The following is an 18486-nucleotide window of genomic DNA, read 5'->3' on the forward strand; positions in this document are numbered from 1 at the left end:
AAGGTTGTTAATCACTTTATGTAACTGCTGCAGTTGTGGTGTTATATGCTTTTAATGACAAATGCTTATCTTCTTGGATGTGTTTCTTAATATTAAGGCTAGAATATTAAGTGTTATCTATGGGTTCTAGAATATAGGGAATAGTTTTTAACACTGTTCAGGGAGGAAATGCTTTTCTAGGTATATTGTTAAATTGATGAATAACAGGATTACAATTGAAACTACTTCTAATTCTACAATGTGTGGCATCTTTGGATGGAGTCCCCTAATTGGAAATGGCACAACTTGTTCCATATCACCTGCCCTGCTGCCAAATAGATCTATATAGGACTGTTAAGCCCCTTATTCACACCTGTAAGCGTACATGTTTCCCAAACTTCATTTTTCTGCGTCTCAGGGCAGTTCACAGAAAAATGTGTCTATTGATATATGTATTATAATGGTTCATTAAAAACAAAAGAAACCCTTTCAAATAAAATAATATAGACTCACGCACAGTCAACAGAGTCAGGAATTTTCGACATTTGCCTTTTAACTTGTCATTGTTCTGTTTTAATCTTCATCTGATTCTGGATTCTCATTCTAGGAAAATAATAACCATGTCTCTCTTTCTTTCCCTTGTAGATTTGAGAACCTTTCATGGCTTTCAGGTAGAAGCTGAGCGGATACAGTCATAATGAACTCTATGGATAGGCACATACAGCAGACTAATGACCGTCTGCAGTGCATAAAACAGGTATGTGAGGCAAGTTATTCTCACACTGTATACCAAGCACAGATTGTATTGGGTAACTGTATTCCTGGCAGGGTAGAAATTCATGTGGAATCTGCTGAACTGGTTCTTGAGTGTAGCCACGACTCCGTGATTGCATATGTAGCTCCTTTGTTGAATAACACTGTTTAGAAAGGAATAAAGAAAAAAACAAAACACTTTTCTTTGTACGATATACAGTGCCCATGGCCTAAACATTTTAAACATCCGTGTTTAAAATCTAAGCAATCTGACTAAATTGCTTAGATTTTAAGCACAGATCTGCCGCGTGTATGCCCCCAGCGATAGCGATGCGCGGCCCTGCGCATCTCTATCACCGGTGCTAGATTGAGCCTGCATGCAGGCTCAATCTAGCGGGTAGCTCACTTCACCGCTGTGTGAAGTGAGCGGCCCCCTGTCCGTCCCCTCGCTCAGCACATTGCGCTGTGCTGAGCAGGGGGAGAGATGTATGCTGAGCGGTCTGTGTTAAGATCGCTCAGCACACATCTCCCCAATCAGTACCCCCCTTAAGAAAATGGCTGCAATTGTATGAATGACTTGATAGTAATTGTCATGTCTTGGTGCTTGACCCCTAGAAACACAATCACAGTATGGAAAAATTGTAAATGAGCAACACCGGTTACTTAATTATCGGATTGTGTCTCCCACTGGTTGTCACCTAGGACTTTTGGGAAAATTGTCATGCAGCCAAAATAATGTAGTTTCCATGGTTACTTATATGTGTACTAAAAATAATTTATATGTGTCATGACTTTTACCTTAAGTAGAATAGTTTGGTCTCTATTAAGAAAGGACAAATGCGGAAAAGAGCAGCATGTGTGTGCAGAACTGCATGGGGGAAATGGGCAGGCCACTACCCCAAACCTAAGTATTACAGTCCTAGATTATGGCAGAGGTTTTATGTGTCTGTAGTCATAAAGATACTCTGCAGAGAATTACAGGTTGAGTCTCCCATATCCAGAATGCTTGGGACCAGAGAGATTCTGGAAAACGGATTTTTTCGTATTTTGCAATGTTTGCATATCATAACGAGAAATCTTGGGGATGCGCCCCAAGTCTAAAGGCAGAATGCAGTTAGGCTTCATATACACCTTATATAAACAGACTGAAGATAATCTTATACAATATTTTTTAATCGTTTTGTGCATTAAACCAAGTTGCCAACACTGAACTATCAGAAAGCAAAGATGTCACTGTCTCAGTCACGCTCAAAAAATTCCATATTTTGGAATATTCCATACACAAACATTTTCATATAACTTGAATCATCCACGCTACTAGCGGGATGGGTACGTTTTGTCCAAGCTACACTGAATGGATCACTAGTAGACGGTGTATAGGTATTGATAAGAAGAAATTAGCATATGGGGATCCAATTTAGGGGGACATTTACTAAGCAGTAATCAGAGTGGAGAAGTGAGCCAGTGGAGAAATGCCCATGGCAACCAATCAGCACTGAAATAACATCTATAATTTGCATACTGTAAAATGATACAGAGCTGCTGATTGGTTGATGGAGCAATTTCTCCACTGGCTCACTTCTCCGCTTTTATCACTGCTTAGTAAATGTCCCCCTTAGAGTAGCATGCAACTCAACTGCTGAGTTGGATTCTTGGAGTTAGACTACAGGTAGAGATCCACATTTGTTCGTTGCATCTGTGCGGCTGCACTGCCTCCATCCATGCACTTATGAAAGTAGCCGTCATTCATGCCAGCACGCATTTGCACCAGTTAGACTTCATGGCAGGTGTTCTTATGTATAGATGAGATATAGTATGATCCGGCGGTCACAATGCTGATGCCGGAATGCCGACTGGTGGTGAAATGCGCAATGTGGCAAGCGCAATGAGTCTGCGTGCCCGCACCGTGGCGAGTGCAGCGAGCCCGCAAGGGGCTTTCTAGCGCTCGCCCTGCTGCCTCCATTACGGCAGACGGGATCCCACTGTCGGAATAATGAAGCCCAGGAATCCGTCCGCTGGCATTTCTTACTGATCCCATCTATTTTATATAAACAACATGCATTTAGTAAATAGAGGCTTTATCTTACATTTCATGTCAATATATGCCATTTGTACCATAGTCCCATAGGTGTACAGTGCTGAATAATATGTTGGCCTTCTAAAGTTTAAATAGTATTCTAGTAACACTTTTTATGGGCTTATCCACAATAGCTTCTAGCGGAATGGGTACATTTTGTCGATGGTCACTATGACAATGCCTGCACTGGGATCCTAACACAGTTCTAATGCTACTTAAAGCATTTTTGAACGCATATCCTTCTATAACGTGTAGCAGTCACCACAGTGCGTAGACATATGAATAATGTAACTGATGGAGAGCACAGTATGGTGGTCTGTACTGTCCATTCACAACCAAAAGCATGTAACACTTATGGCCAGATTCAAATAGCTGCTGTAATACCGCGGGCGAATTGGTAGGCCGGGGCTATTCAATTGCATCAGAGCTGGCCAAACCAGTCCTCGAGATCTACCAACAGTTCACATTTTCCAGACCACCTAGCTGGTGCACAGGTGTAGTCATTACTAATTAAGATGTGCTGCATTCATTCCTAACTGACAATTCTTCAGATCTCCAGGAGGCCTAGAAAACATGATCTGTTGGTAGATCTCGAGGACCGGTTTGGCCAGCCCTGAATTGCATGCTGCACTTAACGCGAATTTCTGTTTGAGCCTGAGTGGAGCTTGAACACAAATCCACAGTAAGTGCCCGTATCGCATGTGTTGCAAACATCTTAACCCATAGCTCTGGGTATTTATCCCGGAACTTATGGGTTAACACGCGTTAAATGCAATTTTACTCTGCAAGTAAAAGGGTAAATTAAGGAGGCTATATGAATCCGGCCCTTGGATGCGCTGAGAATGCAGTTAGCCCCACTGACCAATATATATTTGTGAATGTTACTAGCAGCACTTTTTTGTTTTAAAAGTGATGGTCATTTAAATGAAATAAACTATCATTCTAAAAAAAAATGTAAACTTCAGCTTGTGCTCCAAAAGAAGATAGAGCACCCACTACTATAGAACCAGTAAACAATATAATAAAAAGGGAGGAGAAGGGTTAGTGTTAGTATACTTACCAAACAGGTGTCGGCCCGGATCCTGAGCGTCTGACTGCTGCTGTCTGTATTCTGATTGCTGGCTTTGCAAGCACCCCAATACCAACACGTTTTAGAACTTTGTGCACAATCTTAGTGTAATATACTGTGTATTGGGGGTAATTCAGAGCTGATCGTGGCAGCATATTTGTTAGCAGTTGGGCAAAACTATGGGGGTCATTCCGAGTTGATCGCTCGCTAGCTATTTTTTGCAGCGCTGCAATCACCGACTATGGGGGAGTGTATTTTCGCATTGCAAGTTTGCGAACGCCTGTGCAGCCGAGTGGTACAAAAAAGTTTTCTGCAGTTTCTGAGTAGGACTGAACTCACTCAGCCGCTGCGATCACTTCAGCCTGTCCGGTCCCGGAATTGACGTCAGACACCCGCCCTGCAAACGCTTGGACATGCCTGCGTTTTTTCCAACCACTCCCTGAAAACGGTCAGTTGACACCCATAGATGCCTTCTTCCTGTCAATCTTCCTGCGATCGGCTGTGCGAATGGATTCTTCATTAAATCCATCGCTTAGCACGATCCGCTTTGTACCTGTCCAACGCGCCTGCGCATCGTGGTGCATACTTAAGCGCAGTTTTGCCAAGTTCTGACCTGATCGCAGTGCTGCAAAAAGTAGCTAGTGTGCGATCAGGTCGGAATGACTCCCCATGTACACTACAGGTGTGGCAGATTTAACATTTGCAGTGAGTTAGATTTGGGTGGGTTATTTTGTTTCTGTGCAGAGTAAATACTGCCTGCTTTATTTTTACACTGTAATTTATATTTATTTGAATACACCCCTCCCAAATCTAACTTTCTCTGCACATGTTATATCCCTCTGCAGTGCACATGGGCCCTCATTCCGAGTTGTTCGCTCGCTAGCTGCTTTTAGCAGCATTGCACACGCTAGGCCGCCGCCCTCTGGGAGTGTATCTTAGGTTAGCAGAATTGCGAACAAAAGATTAGCAGAACTGCTACTAAATAATTTCTTAGCAGTTTCTGAGTAGCTCCGGACCTACTCACAGATTGCGATCAGCTCAGTCCGTTTAGTTCTTGGTTTGACGTCACAAACACGCCCAGAGTTCGGCCAGCCACTCCCCTGTTTCTCCAGACACTCCCTCTTTTTCCCTGACACGCCTGCGTTTTTTTGCAAACGCCGGGAAAACGCTTAGTTACCACCCAGAAATGCCCCTTTCCTGTCAGTCATTCACCGATCAGCAGTGCGACTGAAAAGCGCCGCAGAATCCACAGCAAATCTGCTAAGTTTTTAGTTAAATAACTAAGCGCATGCGCCCTGCGTGCCTTGCGCATGCGCAGTTTGCAACAAATCACAACATAGCGAAAATCGGCAACGAGCGAACAACTCGGAATGACCCCCATGGTTTTGCCCAACTGCTAACAAATTTGTTGCTGCAATCAACTCTGAATTAGGCCCATTGTGCACTTGTTTCAGTACTTATACAGTGCTTTATATGGTTTGATACTTGTAACATGTTCTTTTAATTTTGCCTTTCCACATGATGAAATAGTTTTACTGTTGGTTATACATGTTTTGTAGGAAAGTGACATTGTGTTACTGTGCCAGGTTTGGGCTGGTTTTCTGCATAATGTATTTGTGATTATGTGGTGTTTACTTCTTACAACAATGACTGGATAGAAGCATTGCTCATGTACTGGACCTGTACTCTCCCAGCAGATTTAGTATAAGTGGATAAAATGACGTCAGTGTCTGGTTGGAAAATTGTCCGTCGCTGGCCTTTGAGAGTTGTGAGGTTTACAATATATCTGTCAGTGAACCTGGCACATGGGATGTGGAGCAAAATACAATATTCTGTACAAGGAAAGTCTTTTCTGTACCATGGTATAAACAGTTTTGTAAAATCATTGCTTTTCTATCCTAAATCATAGTCATAGGGAAAGGCATTGTATTCCAAAATCATTACTTGCTAAGCCAGACCAAGTGAAACTGACAAATACCTTCTGAGTGCTTAGAAATAGCGATTGTACACCAACAAATAGATAGTTGACAAGGCAAATAGGGGTCAGGAACGCATTGGTGTTGTGAATTTCCAATTATTTTAAATAAACATTTCAAATGCCAGCGTTAATATATGCTGCGGACGCAAGGCGCATCTTATTAGCATATACGATAGAAGTGCGCTGTACGTCGCAAACACTACATCCCTTAAGAGAAAGCAAGCACTCGCACACCTTGTATTATTGAGGTCCAACGCTCAGAGATGTACACTGCTCAAAAAAATAAAGGGAACACTAAAATAACACATCCTAGATCTGAAAGAATGAAATATTCTTATTAAATACTTTGTTCTTTACATAGTTGAATGTGCTGACAACAAAATCACACAAAAATTAGCAATGGAAATCACATTTATTAACCCATGGAGGTCTGGATTTGGAGTCACCCTCAAAATTAAAGTGGAAAAACCACTACAGGCTGATCCAACTTTGATGTAATGTCCTTAAAACAAGTCAAAATGAGGCTCAGTAGTGTGTGTGGCCTCCACGTGTCTGAATGACCTCCCTACAATGCCCGGGCATGATCCTGATGAGGTGGCGGATGGTCTCCTGAGGGATCTCCTCCCAGACCTGGACTAAAGCATCCGCCAACTCCTGGACAGTCTGTGGTGCAACGTAGCGTTGGTGGATGGAGCGAGACATGATGTCCCAGATGAGCTCAATTGGATTCAGGTCTGGGGAACGGGTGGGTCAGTCCATAGCATCAATGCCTTCATCTTGCAGGAACTGCTGACACACTCCAGCCACATGAGGTCTAGCATTGTCTTGCATTAGGAGGAACCCAGGGCCAACCGCACCAGCATATGGTCTCACAAGGGGTCTGAGGATCTCATCTCGGTACCTAATGGCAGTCAGGCTACCTCTGGCAAGCACATGGAGGGCTGTGCGGCCCCCCAAAGAAATGCCACCCCACACCATTACTGACCCACTGCCAAATGGTCATGTTGGAGGATGTTGCAGGCAGCAGAACGTTCTCCTTGGCATCTCCAGACTCTGTCACATGTGCTTCTTACATCTGTGAAGAGCACAGGGCGCCAGTGGCGAATTTGCCAATCTTGGTGTTCTCTGGCAAATGCCAAACGTCCTGCACGGTGTTGGGCTGTAAGCACAACCCCCACCTGTGGACGTCAGGCCCTCATACCACCCTCATGGAGTCTGTTTCTGATCGTTTGAGTAGACACATGCACATTTGTGACTTGCTGGAGGTCATTTTGCAGGGCTCTGGCCGTGCTCATCCTGTTCCTCCTTGCACAAAGGCGGAGGTAGCGGTCCTGCTGCTGGGTTGTTGCCCTCCTACGGCTTCCTCCACGTCTCCTGATGTACTGGCCTGTCTCCTGGTAGCGCCTCCATGCTCTGGACACTACGCTGACAGACACAGCAAACCTTCTTGCCACAGCTCGCATTGATGTGCCATCCTGGATGAGCTGCACTACCTGAGCCACTTGTATGGGTTGTAGGGAGGTCATACAGACACGTGGAGGCCACACACGCTACTGAGCCTCATTTTGACTTGTTTTAAGGACATTACATCAAAGTTGGATCAGCATGTAGTGTGTTTTTCCACTTTAATTTTGAGGGTGACTCCAAATCCAGACCTCCATGGGTTAATAAATTTGATTTCCGTTGATCATTTTTGTGTGATTTTGTTGTCAGCACATTCAACTATGTAAAGAACAAAGTATTTACTAAGAATATTTCATTCATTCAGATCTAGAATGTGTTATTTTAGTGTTCCCTTTATTTTTTTGAGCAGTGTATATATTTGATATTAAAAGGGTATGCATACAATATAACACATGTACAGTATATATATGGTTACGGAGTTACAATTTCACAAGAGGCAGTTGTAGTTACATAAGGATCAATCACAGCCAGCATACTTCACCCTGTCTCTCAATGCACAGTCCGCTCCATCTTTTAGAATCTGCACCAACAGCAACAAAACACAGAACTTCTTGGGTGAGGGGAAATACCTATATACTGTGTATTGGGGGAGGTGTCTGGGACTGAGTCTTCTGTTATTGGTCCAGGGGAGGGGGATCTCTCATTCATGATGTGTTATTGGTCAGTTCATATGCAATCAACGTCCAGCCTTGAAGATGCCATCATAGGGATTAGCCATGCTGTCTTTCAGGAAGTTCTTTGTTCACTTTAGAATTGTGGCTTCATATTCATACATTTAATCATAACTAATCGTTGCAATGTGCTACAATCTAACCACAGCTATCAAACCAACACACACATTCTCCTGACCATTTTGACACCAAGCATGATATATTTAACCTGTTCCGTTCCAATAATACATATATATCTGATGTTAAACTCTATTATATAATTTAATACATAATGATGCTAAACATGTTTTGTCTATGTGTTGTATGAATATGTTGTATATGTCTTTGTGGCTTCTCTGTGCGAATGCGTATCCTACCGTATATGCGCAAAAACGCACGGACAGAGACCCATCTATTTGGATTGTGTGTGTGTGTGTGTGTGTGTGTGTGTGTGTGTGTGTGTGTGTGTGTGTGTGTAATATACCGTATTATTGTTCTTTCTTGTGGTATTGAGCTACATTACAGACCATATAAATATTTTCTGCATTGTATTAAAAGTTCTACCATTAATAACAACATTCTGCATTTTGGTGAGACTTCACACTATAGTATCTCAGATTTGTAATGGCTTTTGAAATAGATTCAAAAGGCTAACACTCAAGAGTCTTCACATACATACGTGTAATATCACTGTCCTGGATATGAAAACCAGTCAGTGATCTAATAGGTCATGGGATTTTGAGTTATCTAAGAAAAGGGCAGGCTGTGTGCATCAGACAAATGTTACCAGTGTTCATACTCTATGGAATGTTACATGGTGCCTGGGCAGGGTTAGAAGACTGACTGGGAGAGCTAGACATCCCTAAGCATCCCATTGTATACTCACCTGGCAAGTTCTTGCCACTATAAAGGTTACTGCAAGGATTCATCTGTCACTCTTCCTGCTTCACTTTTCTGCAGTCAGCTATTGTGTGCTGCTTTATTTTAAATCCCACCACACACCAATCCCTAATTATGAAGTTGGGAGATTTCTCAAAATGCCTGGTACAAGTGGAGGGGTTGCCTACAGCAACCAGTCAAAGTCCAAATATCATTTTATCGAGTGTACTAGATTAATGATTGCTAGAATCCGATTGGTTGACATGTGCAACATCTCCACTTGTCCTGTTTAGAAGGTTTGATAAACTCCCCCAAGATGACAGAAGGACTTGAAAGTGCAGCCCTGATGTAAACTTGTTCAGATTAACTATTAAATGTATCTAATCCTATAGTAAAGGTATAATCCAAGTTGTTCACAAAAGCTTGCAATATAAAATTTATTATATAAAAAGTACTCCGCCCCCCCCCCCCCCCCCCCGAACCCCCTCCCCCCCCCCCCCCCCCCCCCCCCAGCCATGGCATTTTTCTTATTTTCTTAAATAAAGAAACCAAAATGGTTTCACTTATAAAGTACTGCCACTTGTCTGCATAAATCACCTCTGTTTTCTTTAACACTTGGTAGAAGCCTCTTTTGCTGCAATTACAGCTGTGATTCTATCTCGGTAAGTCTCTACTAGCTTTGAGCATCTGGACACTGCAATTTTCGCCCATTCTTCTTTGCTGTATTGTTTGACGTTCATCAGGTTGGATGAGGACTTATTGATGAACAACAATTTTCTAATCATTCCAAAGATGCTCGGTGGAACTGAGGTCTGAGCTTTGACTTTTTTTTATTCTGAAAATCTGCATAACAACTGTTCTCAAAATAATCTGTCATGTGTTACACTGCAAAACTAGTCCAAACAGCTGTAACTCACCCCCAAAAAGTGATGCTTTAATTCTGAAGGTAATCCTTTCTAACTGATGACCTTAATGTTAGCCTCACATTTTAACACACACAATGAAGAGTACAACTTGAGCCTATAGTTTCCACCTTTTAAAAATCAAATATGCAAATCAGTGTGTGTTTACTGCCTTAAATTCACCCTACCCAGGACTGTAGAGTACCAAGGTCTGTGGCCGAATCATGCAGCCATGTTTCTTCACACAGCCCCTACTGAAAATCGGAGGTGTGTGACAATGTGGTGGAGGGGTGTGACTGCACAAGTTACAGATTGTAGCTTCTTAGCGGTCTTCCCCCTTTCATGAACTCTGTGACCATTTTAATATTGTCCTCCAGCTTTCATGTGTTCACCCTCTGTAAGGGGGACAACAGGACCGTGTCTTAAGTGGAAATGCATCCTTAAATGTTGATTTAGAAATAATAAATACGTGCATTATATATGTACATGTTGCACACATTTCTCAGCACCGTATCTATGAATGAATGAATAGATTTTCCTCATTCTCTCCTGTGTTTGTGTCCCTTCCAGCACTTACAGAACCCAGCAAACTTCCACAATGCTGCCACAGAGCTCTTGGACTGGTGTGGAGACCCTCGAGCTTTTCAGAGACCCTTCGAACAGAGCCTCATGGGCTGTTTAACGGTATGTTTCTTGACTCAATCCCCCATCCTCTTAGTGACCTCATTCTCTGGATTGTCAGAGGAAATCCCCTTCTAAACAGGTTTAGTTGGCCCGTCAGCACGCACAGAATAAGATTGGTAAGTGGTTTAGAAGGGTGAGATTATTGAGCTAGTCTATTGATAACTCTATTGACCCCTGTGTTTTATAAAGGTGGTCTGATATTATTAGCCTTCATTATTTTTTGAGTGGTTATCTTGAGAATTGTATTGAAAACCAAAGCTCCTGGGTCGAATATGGCTCTGATATTAAATTGTCAGCAGGCCCATTGTTATTATAATTGGGCGGCGGCTTGAAAAGATCAACCTTACCGCAGAATCTCACTTCTTAATCTGATGGTCTGATGAATGGTTCGCACTCAATGGTTTATTAGCTAGTGCTTATAAGTTTGGGGTTCTTCTAACAGTTGTTATGGTTTGGCAACCAGACTAGTTATTGTGCTGTGGTTTCATCTGTGGCATTGTGTGAGCAGATCAACATGCTGAATTCTATATTAAGATGATTTTTCCTCCTCCTTACAGGTGGTCAGCAGAGTAGCAGCACAGCAAGGCTTTGACCTGGACCTTGGATACAGGCTTCTTGCTGTATGTGCGGCCAACAGAGACAAGTTCACTCCGAAATCAGCTGGTAGGAAGCAAGCAATTAATATTAACATTTTTTTTTTTGTCAAACAGGAGATCATCTGCTGAGTGCTCTGCTCAAGCCAAGACCTGTACTGTATATTATTTGCACATTGTTGCTTAGCAACCGTTTACTATGGTGGTTACCTGCCAGAGCTGCATTGTGTCTTAACTCTTCACTAAAATGACCCTTTAGGGATACAGACTATTACAGTGTTGCATTTAGGCGGCGTCTTGATTGCAGATTATCGGGACAGGTTCAGACAGTGCTGCTTGTATATTTACTGCAAAGAAGTATCCTGAAAAATGTTCTGCAGGTTGATATCACTATACGCTTTCCATTTTATATTTCCTGGGTTGTAATTAAGAATTTTACTTAGCAAATGTTCCTAGTGAAAGCACCTGTGTCTAGATGTCACTGCATACAACACTTTCAGTTTTCTTTGGGTTAACTAGATGTTTTAATTTCACTAACGCAAACCAGCACATCTCTATTGCTCCTCCTCGTGTGGACTAAGGAAGGTTAGCATCCCGCTCCAAGGGTTTCCACACTCACTGCCAAGGAGCCTTTGAGGTCAGCTGTCTCTGTAGTGATTTATGGCTTCAAATTATGTCTGGAAAATAAGGAAGGGGAAAAAAAAGGTTTCTGTGTAATTTTTACCATTGACCTGCCATTCCTGCGTAGGTTCTAGTCACAAATCAGAGGATGGAGTTCATACATACTGTGAATGAGTCATTAGGACCACGCTGTCGGCATGAAGCATTTGTATGCACACTGCGCTGGCCAGCCTTGCTAAATTGGACCCAGCCCAAGTTATGCAGACAGTGTAGTTACCTTGTTGTATCTGAGCAGGCGGAATAGATGTTGCACTGTGCTACAGTATAGTCCCTGGCTGATATAGCAGATAAAAAGCAGGGTGGAAGGAAGGTCTGACAGCATGGATCTTACGACGCAGGTATAGGGATCCATCAGGCTGCTTTACTGTAGCTTACAAATAGCCTCTATATTTACAATATTTAAAGGATAATGCCACCGACACTTGTTTAATAAAAGCCAATTGATAGTAACATTAGAGGATTATTATTATTATCATTATTACTTCTGCTGGAAAAATAAGTATTTACAGGCATACCATCTGTAATCTGAAAACCTGTAAACCAGACACAGATCCATCGGTCAGAAAGTAACATAGAAACATACAACATACCATGGTGGGAATCAAACCTATGACCTCAGTGCTGTGAGGCTGTAATGCTAACCTTTACATCGTCCATGCTGCCCGCAACATAAGTAAGTGATTGCTGTTGCTTGACAATGATCTCTAAATGCCACGTTTTGCTGTAACTGAGTAGAACAGAACAGTTTACTGAGGATGGCCCTTAGTAGGAATTCATTAGTAAAAAAAAAACTTATTTTAGGTATACTGCAGTGCCCAATTTATGGTACAAAAAGTGTTCTGTTAAACAGATCCTATACTGTGCTATGTATTAAGTGAGTTGGAAATGCAGTAACTTAACAAACAACCGCAAATACTTTTAGTATTAATATTAAAACAAGGTGGTTGCACCCTGCAAAGCTGATAACTCTTCACTCTGATGAGAAACTGAAACGTTATTATATTGTCCTTGAGAATGAAGGAGCAGAAGAAGGAATGACATTATTTGCAGTGCTTGTAATATTAGTATTTCCCTAAATTGGACCCCTACTTTGTTTAATTGTTTTACAGGTTGAGTCTCCCTTATCCAAAATGCTTGGGACCAGAAGTATTTTGGATATGGGATTTTTCTGTATTTTGGAATAATTAGATACCATAATGAGATATCATGGTGATGGGACCCAAGTCTAAGCACAGAATGCATTTATGTTACATATACATCTTATACACACAGCCTGAAGGTAATTTTAGCCAATATTTTTTACAACTTTGTGCATTAAACAAAGTGTGTGTACATTCACACAATTCATTTATGTTTCATATACACCTTATACACACAGCCTGAAGGTCATTTAATACAATATTTTTAATAACTTTGTGTATTAAATAAAGTTTGTGTACATTGAGCCACAGAAAACAAAGATTTCACTATCTCACTCTCACTCAAAAAAGTCCGTATTTCGGAATATTCCGTATTTCAGAATATTTGGATATGGGATACTCAACCTGTAATAGTTACAGCTTGTTGTAGACAGCACCGTCTATGGAACCTATCCCTATTGGCATGTGATGCTTGGAATGTCATCAAGTTTAAAATCTCAGTGTTGTAATGTACTTGTTCTGTGAGGTTTAAGTTCTGTGACTTGGAACGTTGCAGCCACAGATATCAGGCTGTAACTATTAAACAACGTGACCAAAGCTGTTCTTCTGAATGTGTTGTTGGCCTCTGATAATGCTTGCTGTAGAAAACTATGTCCAATTCCATTGTGGTTTTAATATGTTTGGAACTTTTACTATGTAGAAAATACCTGTCTGTCTGTCTATGTATTTATATTTTTTTTCATAAAAGAAAAGGCACAGCTGAAGTACTGTGCAAAGCACAAGAAAACTATCTAGATATTTGTCATGTATTCTACATCTGCTTTGGTCTTAGGACTCAGTTGATGGATATGTCATTGTGTGAGCTCTTAGATAGCTAAACTGCAGGTGAATGAGAACATCTGGAGACTTGTGTGCAGGTCTCAGCTGTTCCTGTGCACTGAGTAACACAGCCATTATTTTAATTGGCTCGGGGTGGGACCATGTTTTTGTCTCATTGCTTCTACCCACCTCTGTTCTTTAGGCTCATGCTTGTTTGATGTGATCATTGTATAGCTGCTTATGTTATGGCAGGTAATGTGATATCTGAGTAATGGGACATACACTTAAGGAACCATGGTAGAGAGAAGAAAGGGACACTGGTTGCTGGATTTTGTGCAGAAAACAGCCTGCAGGGAGCGACCCTCTAGTGACTGTGATTTTGTGTGATAAAGCTGCTACTGCTTATTCCCAATCCTTGTTATCTGTTTGGAATCAGTTGGGCTGCAGTTGAAAGGTCAACACTTCCCTACTAGATTGTGCTGCATAATTCCCCAATCTCCTTCTGGTGACTGGTTCCTTGGAGCCTTTGCTGTTTTCTCTCTCTTACATTGTTCATATGCTTTACTTTATGCTCTTTTATCTGCTTGCCAACAAATTGGGGATGACCTGGGTATAGTGTCAATCTTATTTCAACATACCATAAAGCAACAGGCAAGAAATGACCTGGAGCAAATGAGAAACACTAGATTTGTTTAATATTTGGTTTTATGCTTCTTGTGTGCTTTCTTTTTGTGATTCTGTGCCTCTGATCATTATATGCAGTATTCCATAATACCAGGTCCACTGTTTATAATGCGAGTATTTTATTTTTATAGAGTGACTTAACCCATAGACCACATAACAAGTTATTGTTTGTTTTTACACTAAGTGGACATGCAGATATTGGGGGTCATTCCGAGTTGATCGCTCGCTAGCAGTTTTTATCAGCTGTGCAAACGCATAGTCGCCGCCTACGGAGGAGTGTATTTTCGCTTTGTAGGTGTGCGAACGCCTGTGCAGCCGAGCGCTTGCAAACACATTTTGTGCAAAACAAGACCAGCCCTGTAGTTACTTATCCTGTGTGATGATTGCTGCGACGAGTGACACGGTAATGACGTCAGATACCCGCCCGGCCGCGCCTGCGATTTTCCAAACTCTCCCAGAAAATGGTCAGTTGACACCCACAAACTCCCTCTTTCTGTCAATCTCCTTGCGCTCGGCTGTGCGATTGGAATCTTCGCTAGAACCAGTGCAAAACCACAATGGACTTAGTACCCGTACAACGCGTGTGCGCATTGCGGTGCATTCGCATGCGTATATTTGCCTTTTTATGAACATTGTTTGGCTGCTTGAGGAATGTGCACTCCATAAACAGCAATGCTATACCAAGCACAGCAAATGATGTAAGGATCATACCTATGTATTCCATAACAGTGACATCAGAACAGGGCTTTTGGCGCGGAACATGTGTAGTCTGTGTGTACAATCAGGTTAGCACCACAGAAAGTGGTCTTTTAAGCCTTTCCGCATCCTCTTACTGCACATGTGGGTTTTGTGTGTGTGTGTTTAAAACAAATTTAAGTCCCATCATCCTCGCTGGTAATGAATAGGGCTAAGATAATGCCCTTGAGAGCATGCAGAGTGGAGAAATAGGAGGGTTAGGAAGGAGGGAGAGAGGCCATCTGGATAATTGGGTGCAGATGTACTCCTGTGTAAACCTAACACCAAGAGTTCCAGACTCATACCCACTGAGCCAAACCCAACCAATTAATCTCTGCAAGGTAATTACTTTCCCATCAGAAAGCCTTCTGGTTTCATAGACTGCTCCTGCCTGAGTGTGGACGTATAAACCAGTCCATAAACTACCTTAAATTTCATCATAATCGGGCATGGACGAAGTAACCTCCATCTCTTTGTTCAGAATGGCACAATCCCTCCTGTTTGTTAGCTCTGAAAATCTCCTGGAAGTTTCAGGGAATGGGGCCGTGAAGGTGCTTTACAGAGGATAAAGATGGAGCCCTGAATTTTCCCTTGTGAATCAGGCTTTATGTAGGCAAGGTCACATGTTCTTGCCACACCTAATCTATATGAAACCAATGTCAATACCATGTTGCAGGCAGTGCTAATAACTCCTTCCTGCACAGCTGCATCCTGTAGTTCTGATTGTCTGCACCATGGTACTGTATACTGCCTGCTTAGGGGGACATTTACTAAGCAGTGATAAGAGCAGAAAAGTAAGCCAGTGGAGAAGTTGCCCCATCAACCAATCAGCAGCTCTGTATCATTTTATAGTATGCAAATTATAGATGTTACTTCAGTACTGATTGGTTGCCATGGGCAACTTATCCACTGGCTCACTTCTCCGCTCTTATCACTGTTTAGTAAATGTCCCCCTTAGTCACATAAATATTCTCTTTGTATAAAGTATTCTACTGCAGAGCTACTTTAAATCTTCTTAACTCGCCAAAACAGTCACACAAATCAATATTTTTTTTATTAACTCAAGAGGACTTTGTGATACATATTCATAAAAACTTGCCCACTAGATGGCGTGTTCCTTCTAGATGTACAGGGGAAATTCATATAGATAGATGCGTACATACCGATTTGCAAAAATATTCAACCCACTAAAAAGTCAACAGATTTGTCTGTATTGTAAATAACACTGTTTTTATTATAAACCAGTTGTCTCGCAAATATTGCTTACTTAAGTATTCAAAACCTGTGCTGTGGAAGCACCAAGTTTACACAGGTCGAAGTGAATGTCGTAGCACTTTGCTTTCAATTAGCCTCTTCCTGTGGATCATTGACAAAGGTCAGCTTTTTATGGATAAGAAAACCACCTGTTTCAAATATCATTGGTTACACTGCAAATCTGAAGACACGCTGTGAAAATGACGATCAAAGACCATTCTAAGAAAATTTAAGATAAGTTTGTAGGCATGCACAAGATCGGAAAAAGCTACAAAATAATATCCAAATGATTGGATATAAGTACTGTCGGACCAATTGTGAGGAAATGCAAGAAACATCATACCACTCGGGCACTGCAAAAGTCAGCCTCTAAGCAAGAAGGAGACTTGAATGAAATCACATAGGAGCTACAGAGTTCAGTGGCGGAGACTGGAGTGAAAGTGCACCAGTCAGCCATATCAAAGAGCTCTGCATACAACTGGCCTATATGGGAGGGTGGTATGAAAGAAGCCATTACTGAAAAAACCCACATTGACATATGTCTGGAGTTTACCAGAAAACATCAGTGTGACCCAGCTACAATGGGGGATAAAGTTTTCTGGTCAGATGAGAAAAATGGGGCTTTTTGGCTTCAATTGAAAATGCTGTGTGTGGTGCAAACATGCCTGCCCATTCCTCAGCAAACTTCATCTCAACTGTGAAGTATGGGGGAGGCAGCATTGTGTCGTGGGGATGCTTTTCCTTAGCAGGAACTGGGCAACTTGTTAAAACTGAATGACTGAAATCTGCTAGAACATTACAGTTTGTGAGAAAATTCACCTTTCTGCATGACCAATAAAAGTGGTGCAAGTGTTCGGGTACGGCGTACCCTTAAGAATTTGTCAGTGGGTACGCTGTACCACCATCCGCACACATTGCAGCGCACCAGTGACCCGCCCCGCCATTACTGCCACCTGACACTTTGGCTGCCTTGTAGGGAGAGAGTGTTGGAGAGAGGAGAGCGCAGCATGTGCCTGAGACAGTCCGGCGGCCGCAGCGTGCACTGAAACGCCGGTTCGTGAGCCAATTAGAGCTCGAGGACCGGCAGCCAATCAGGAGCTGCCGCTGCCGGACCGCGAGCCCTGATTGGCTCGCGGACCGGCGCCAGATCTAATATACAGGATGCCGCCACCGCAGGAAAACGCGAAGACCGGATTGGGGGCAGGAGGGGCGCGTGCCGTGCTCTCCTTTCCCCAGCAGCAGCAGAATACAGTGCCAGCCCCAGGCAGCAGCAACAACGGTGAGTTGCACTGCTGGGGCATATCTGGTACTCTGGGGGCATGTGTATCTGGCAAAGTGGGGGCATATCTGGCACTGTGGGGGCATATCTAGCACTGTGGGGGCATGTATCTGGCACTGTGAAGGCATATCTAGCACTGTGGGGGCATATCTGGCATTCTGGGGGCATGTGTGTCTTGCAAAGTGGAGGCATATCTGGCACTGAAGGGTCATATCTGGCACTGTAGGGTCATATCTAGCACTGTGGAGGCATATCTAGCACTGTAGGGGCATGTGTATCTGGCAAGATGGGGGCATATCTGGCACTGTGGGGGCATGTGTATCTGGCAAAGTGGGGGCATGTGTATCTGGCAAAGTGGGGACATATCTGACACTGAAGGGGCATATCTGACACTGTGGGAGCATGTGTATCTGGCACTGTGGGGGCATGCCTAGCACTGTGGGGGGCATGTGTATCTGGCAAAGTAGGGGCATATCTGGCACTCTGGGGGTCTATTTGACACTCTGGTGGCAATATCTGGCACTCTGGGGCCATGTGTATCGGGCACTGTGAGGGCATATCTGGTACTGGGGGCATATCTGGCATTCTGGTGGGAATATCTGGCACTCTGGTGACATGTGTATCTGGCATTCTGGGGGCATGTGTATCTGGCAAAGTGGGGGCATATCTGGAGTGTTTGGGCATATCTGGCACTGTGGGGGCATGTCTGGCACTGTGGGGGCATATGTGTATCTTGCACTGGGGGCATATCTAGCACTGTGGAGCATATCTGGCACTGTGGAGGCATATGTGTATCTGGCACTGTGGGGGCATATGTGTATCTTGCACTGGGGGCATATCTAGCACTGTGGAGCATATCTGGCACTG

The 18486-nt window shown here is 42.9% G+C and overlaps 1 protein-coding gene across 12 annotated transcripts in view; it reads left to right on the top strand.

The window, feature by feature from the left end:
* The window catches only part of ZMIZ1 (zinc finger MIZ-type containing 1), a 455946-nt gene that overhangs the window by 365228 nt on the left and 72232 nt on the right, over positions 1–18486 (top strand). For all 12 annotated transcript variants that reach the window (XM_063958712.1, XM_063958715.1, XM_063958716.1 and 9 more), the window contains 3 exons: positions 625–736; positions 10322–10435; positions 10993–11098. In XM_063958712.1, coding sequence (XP_063814782.1) covers positions 677–736; positions 10322–10435; positions 10993–11098 — 280 coding nt within the window. In that variant the 5' untranslated portion in view covers positions 625–676. The remainder of the gene's footprint in view (positions 1–624; positions 737–10321; positions 10436–10992; positions 11099–18486) is intronic.

Source organism: Pseudophryne corroboree, chromosome 3, assembly GCF_028390025.1.
Source record: "Pseudophryne corroboree isolate aPseCor3 chromosome 3, aPseCor3.hap2, whole genome shotgun sequence".
In the NCBI taxonomy this organism is placed as follows: Eukaryota; Metazoa; Chordata; class Amphibia; order Anura; family Myobatrachidae; genus Pseudophryne; species Pseudophryne corroboree.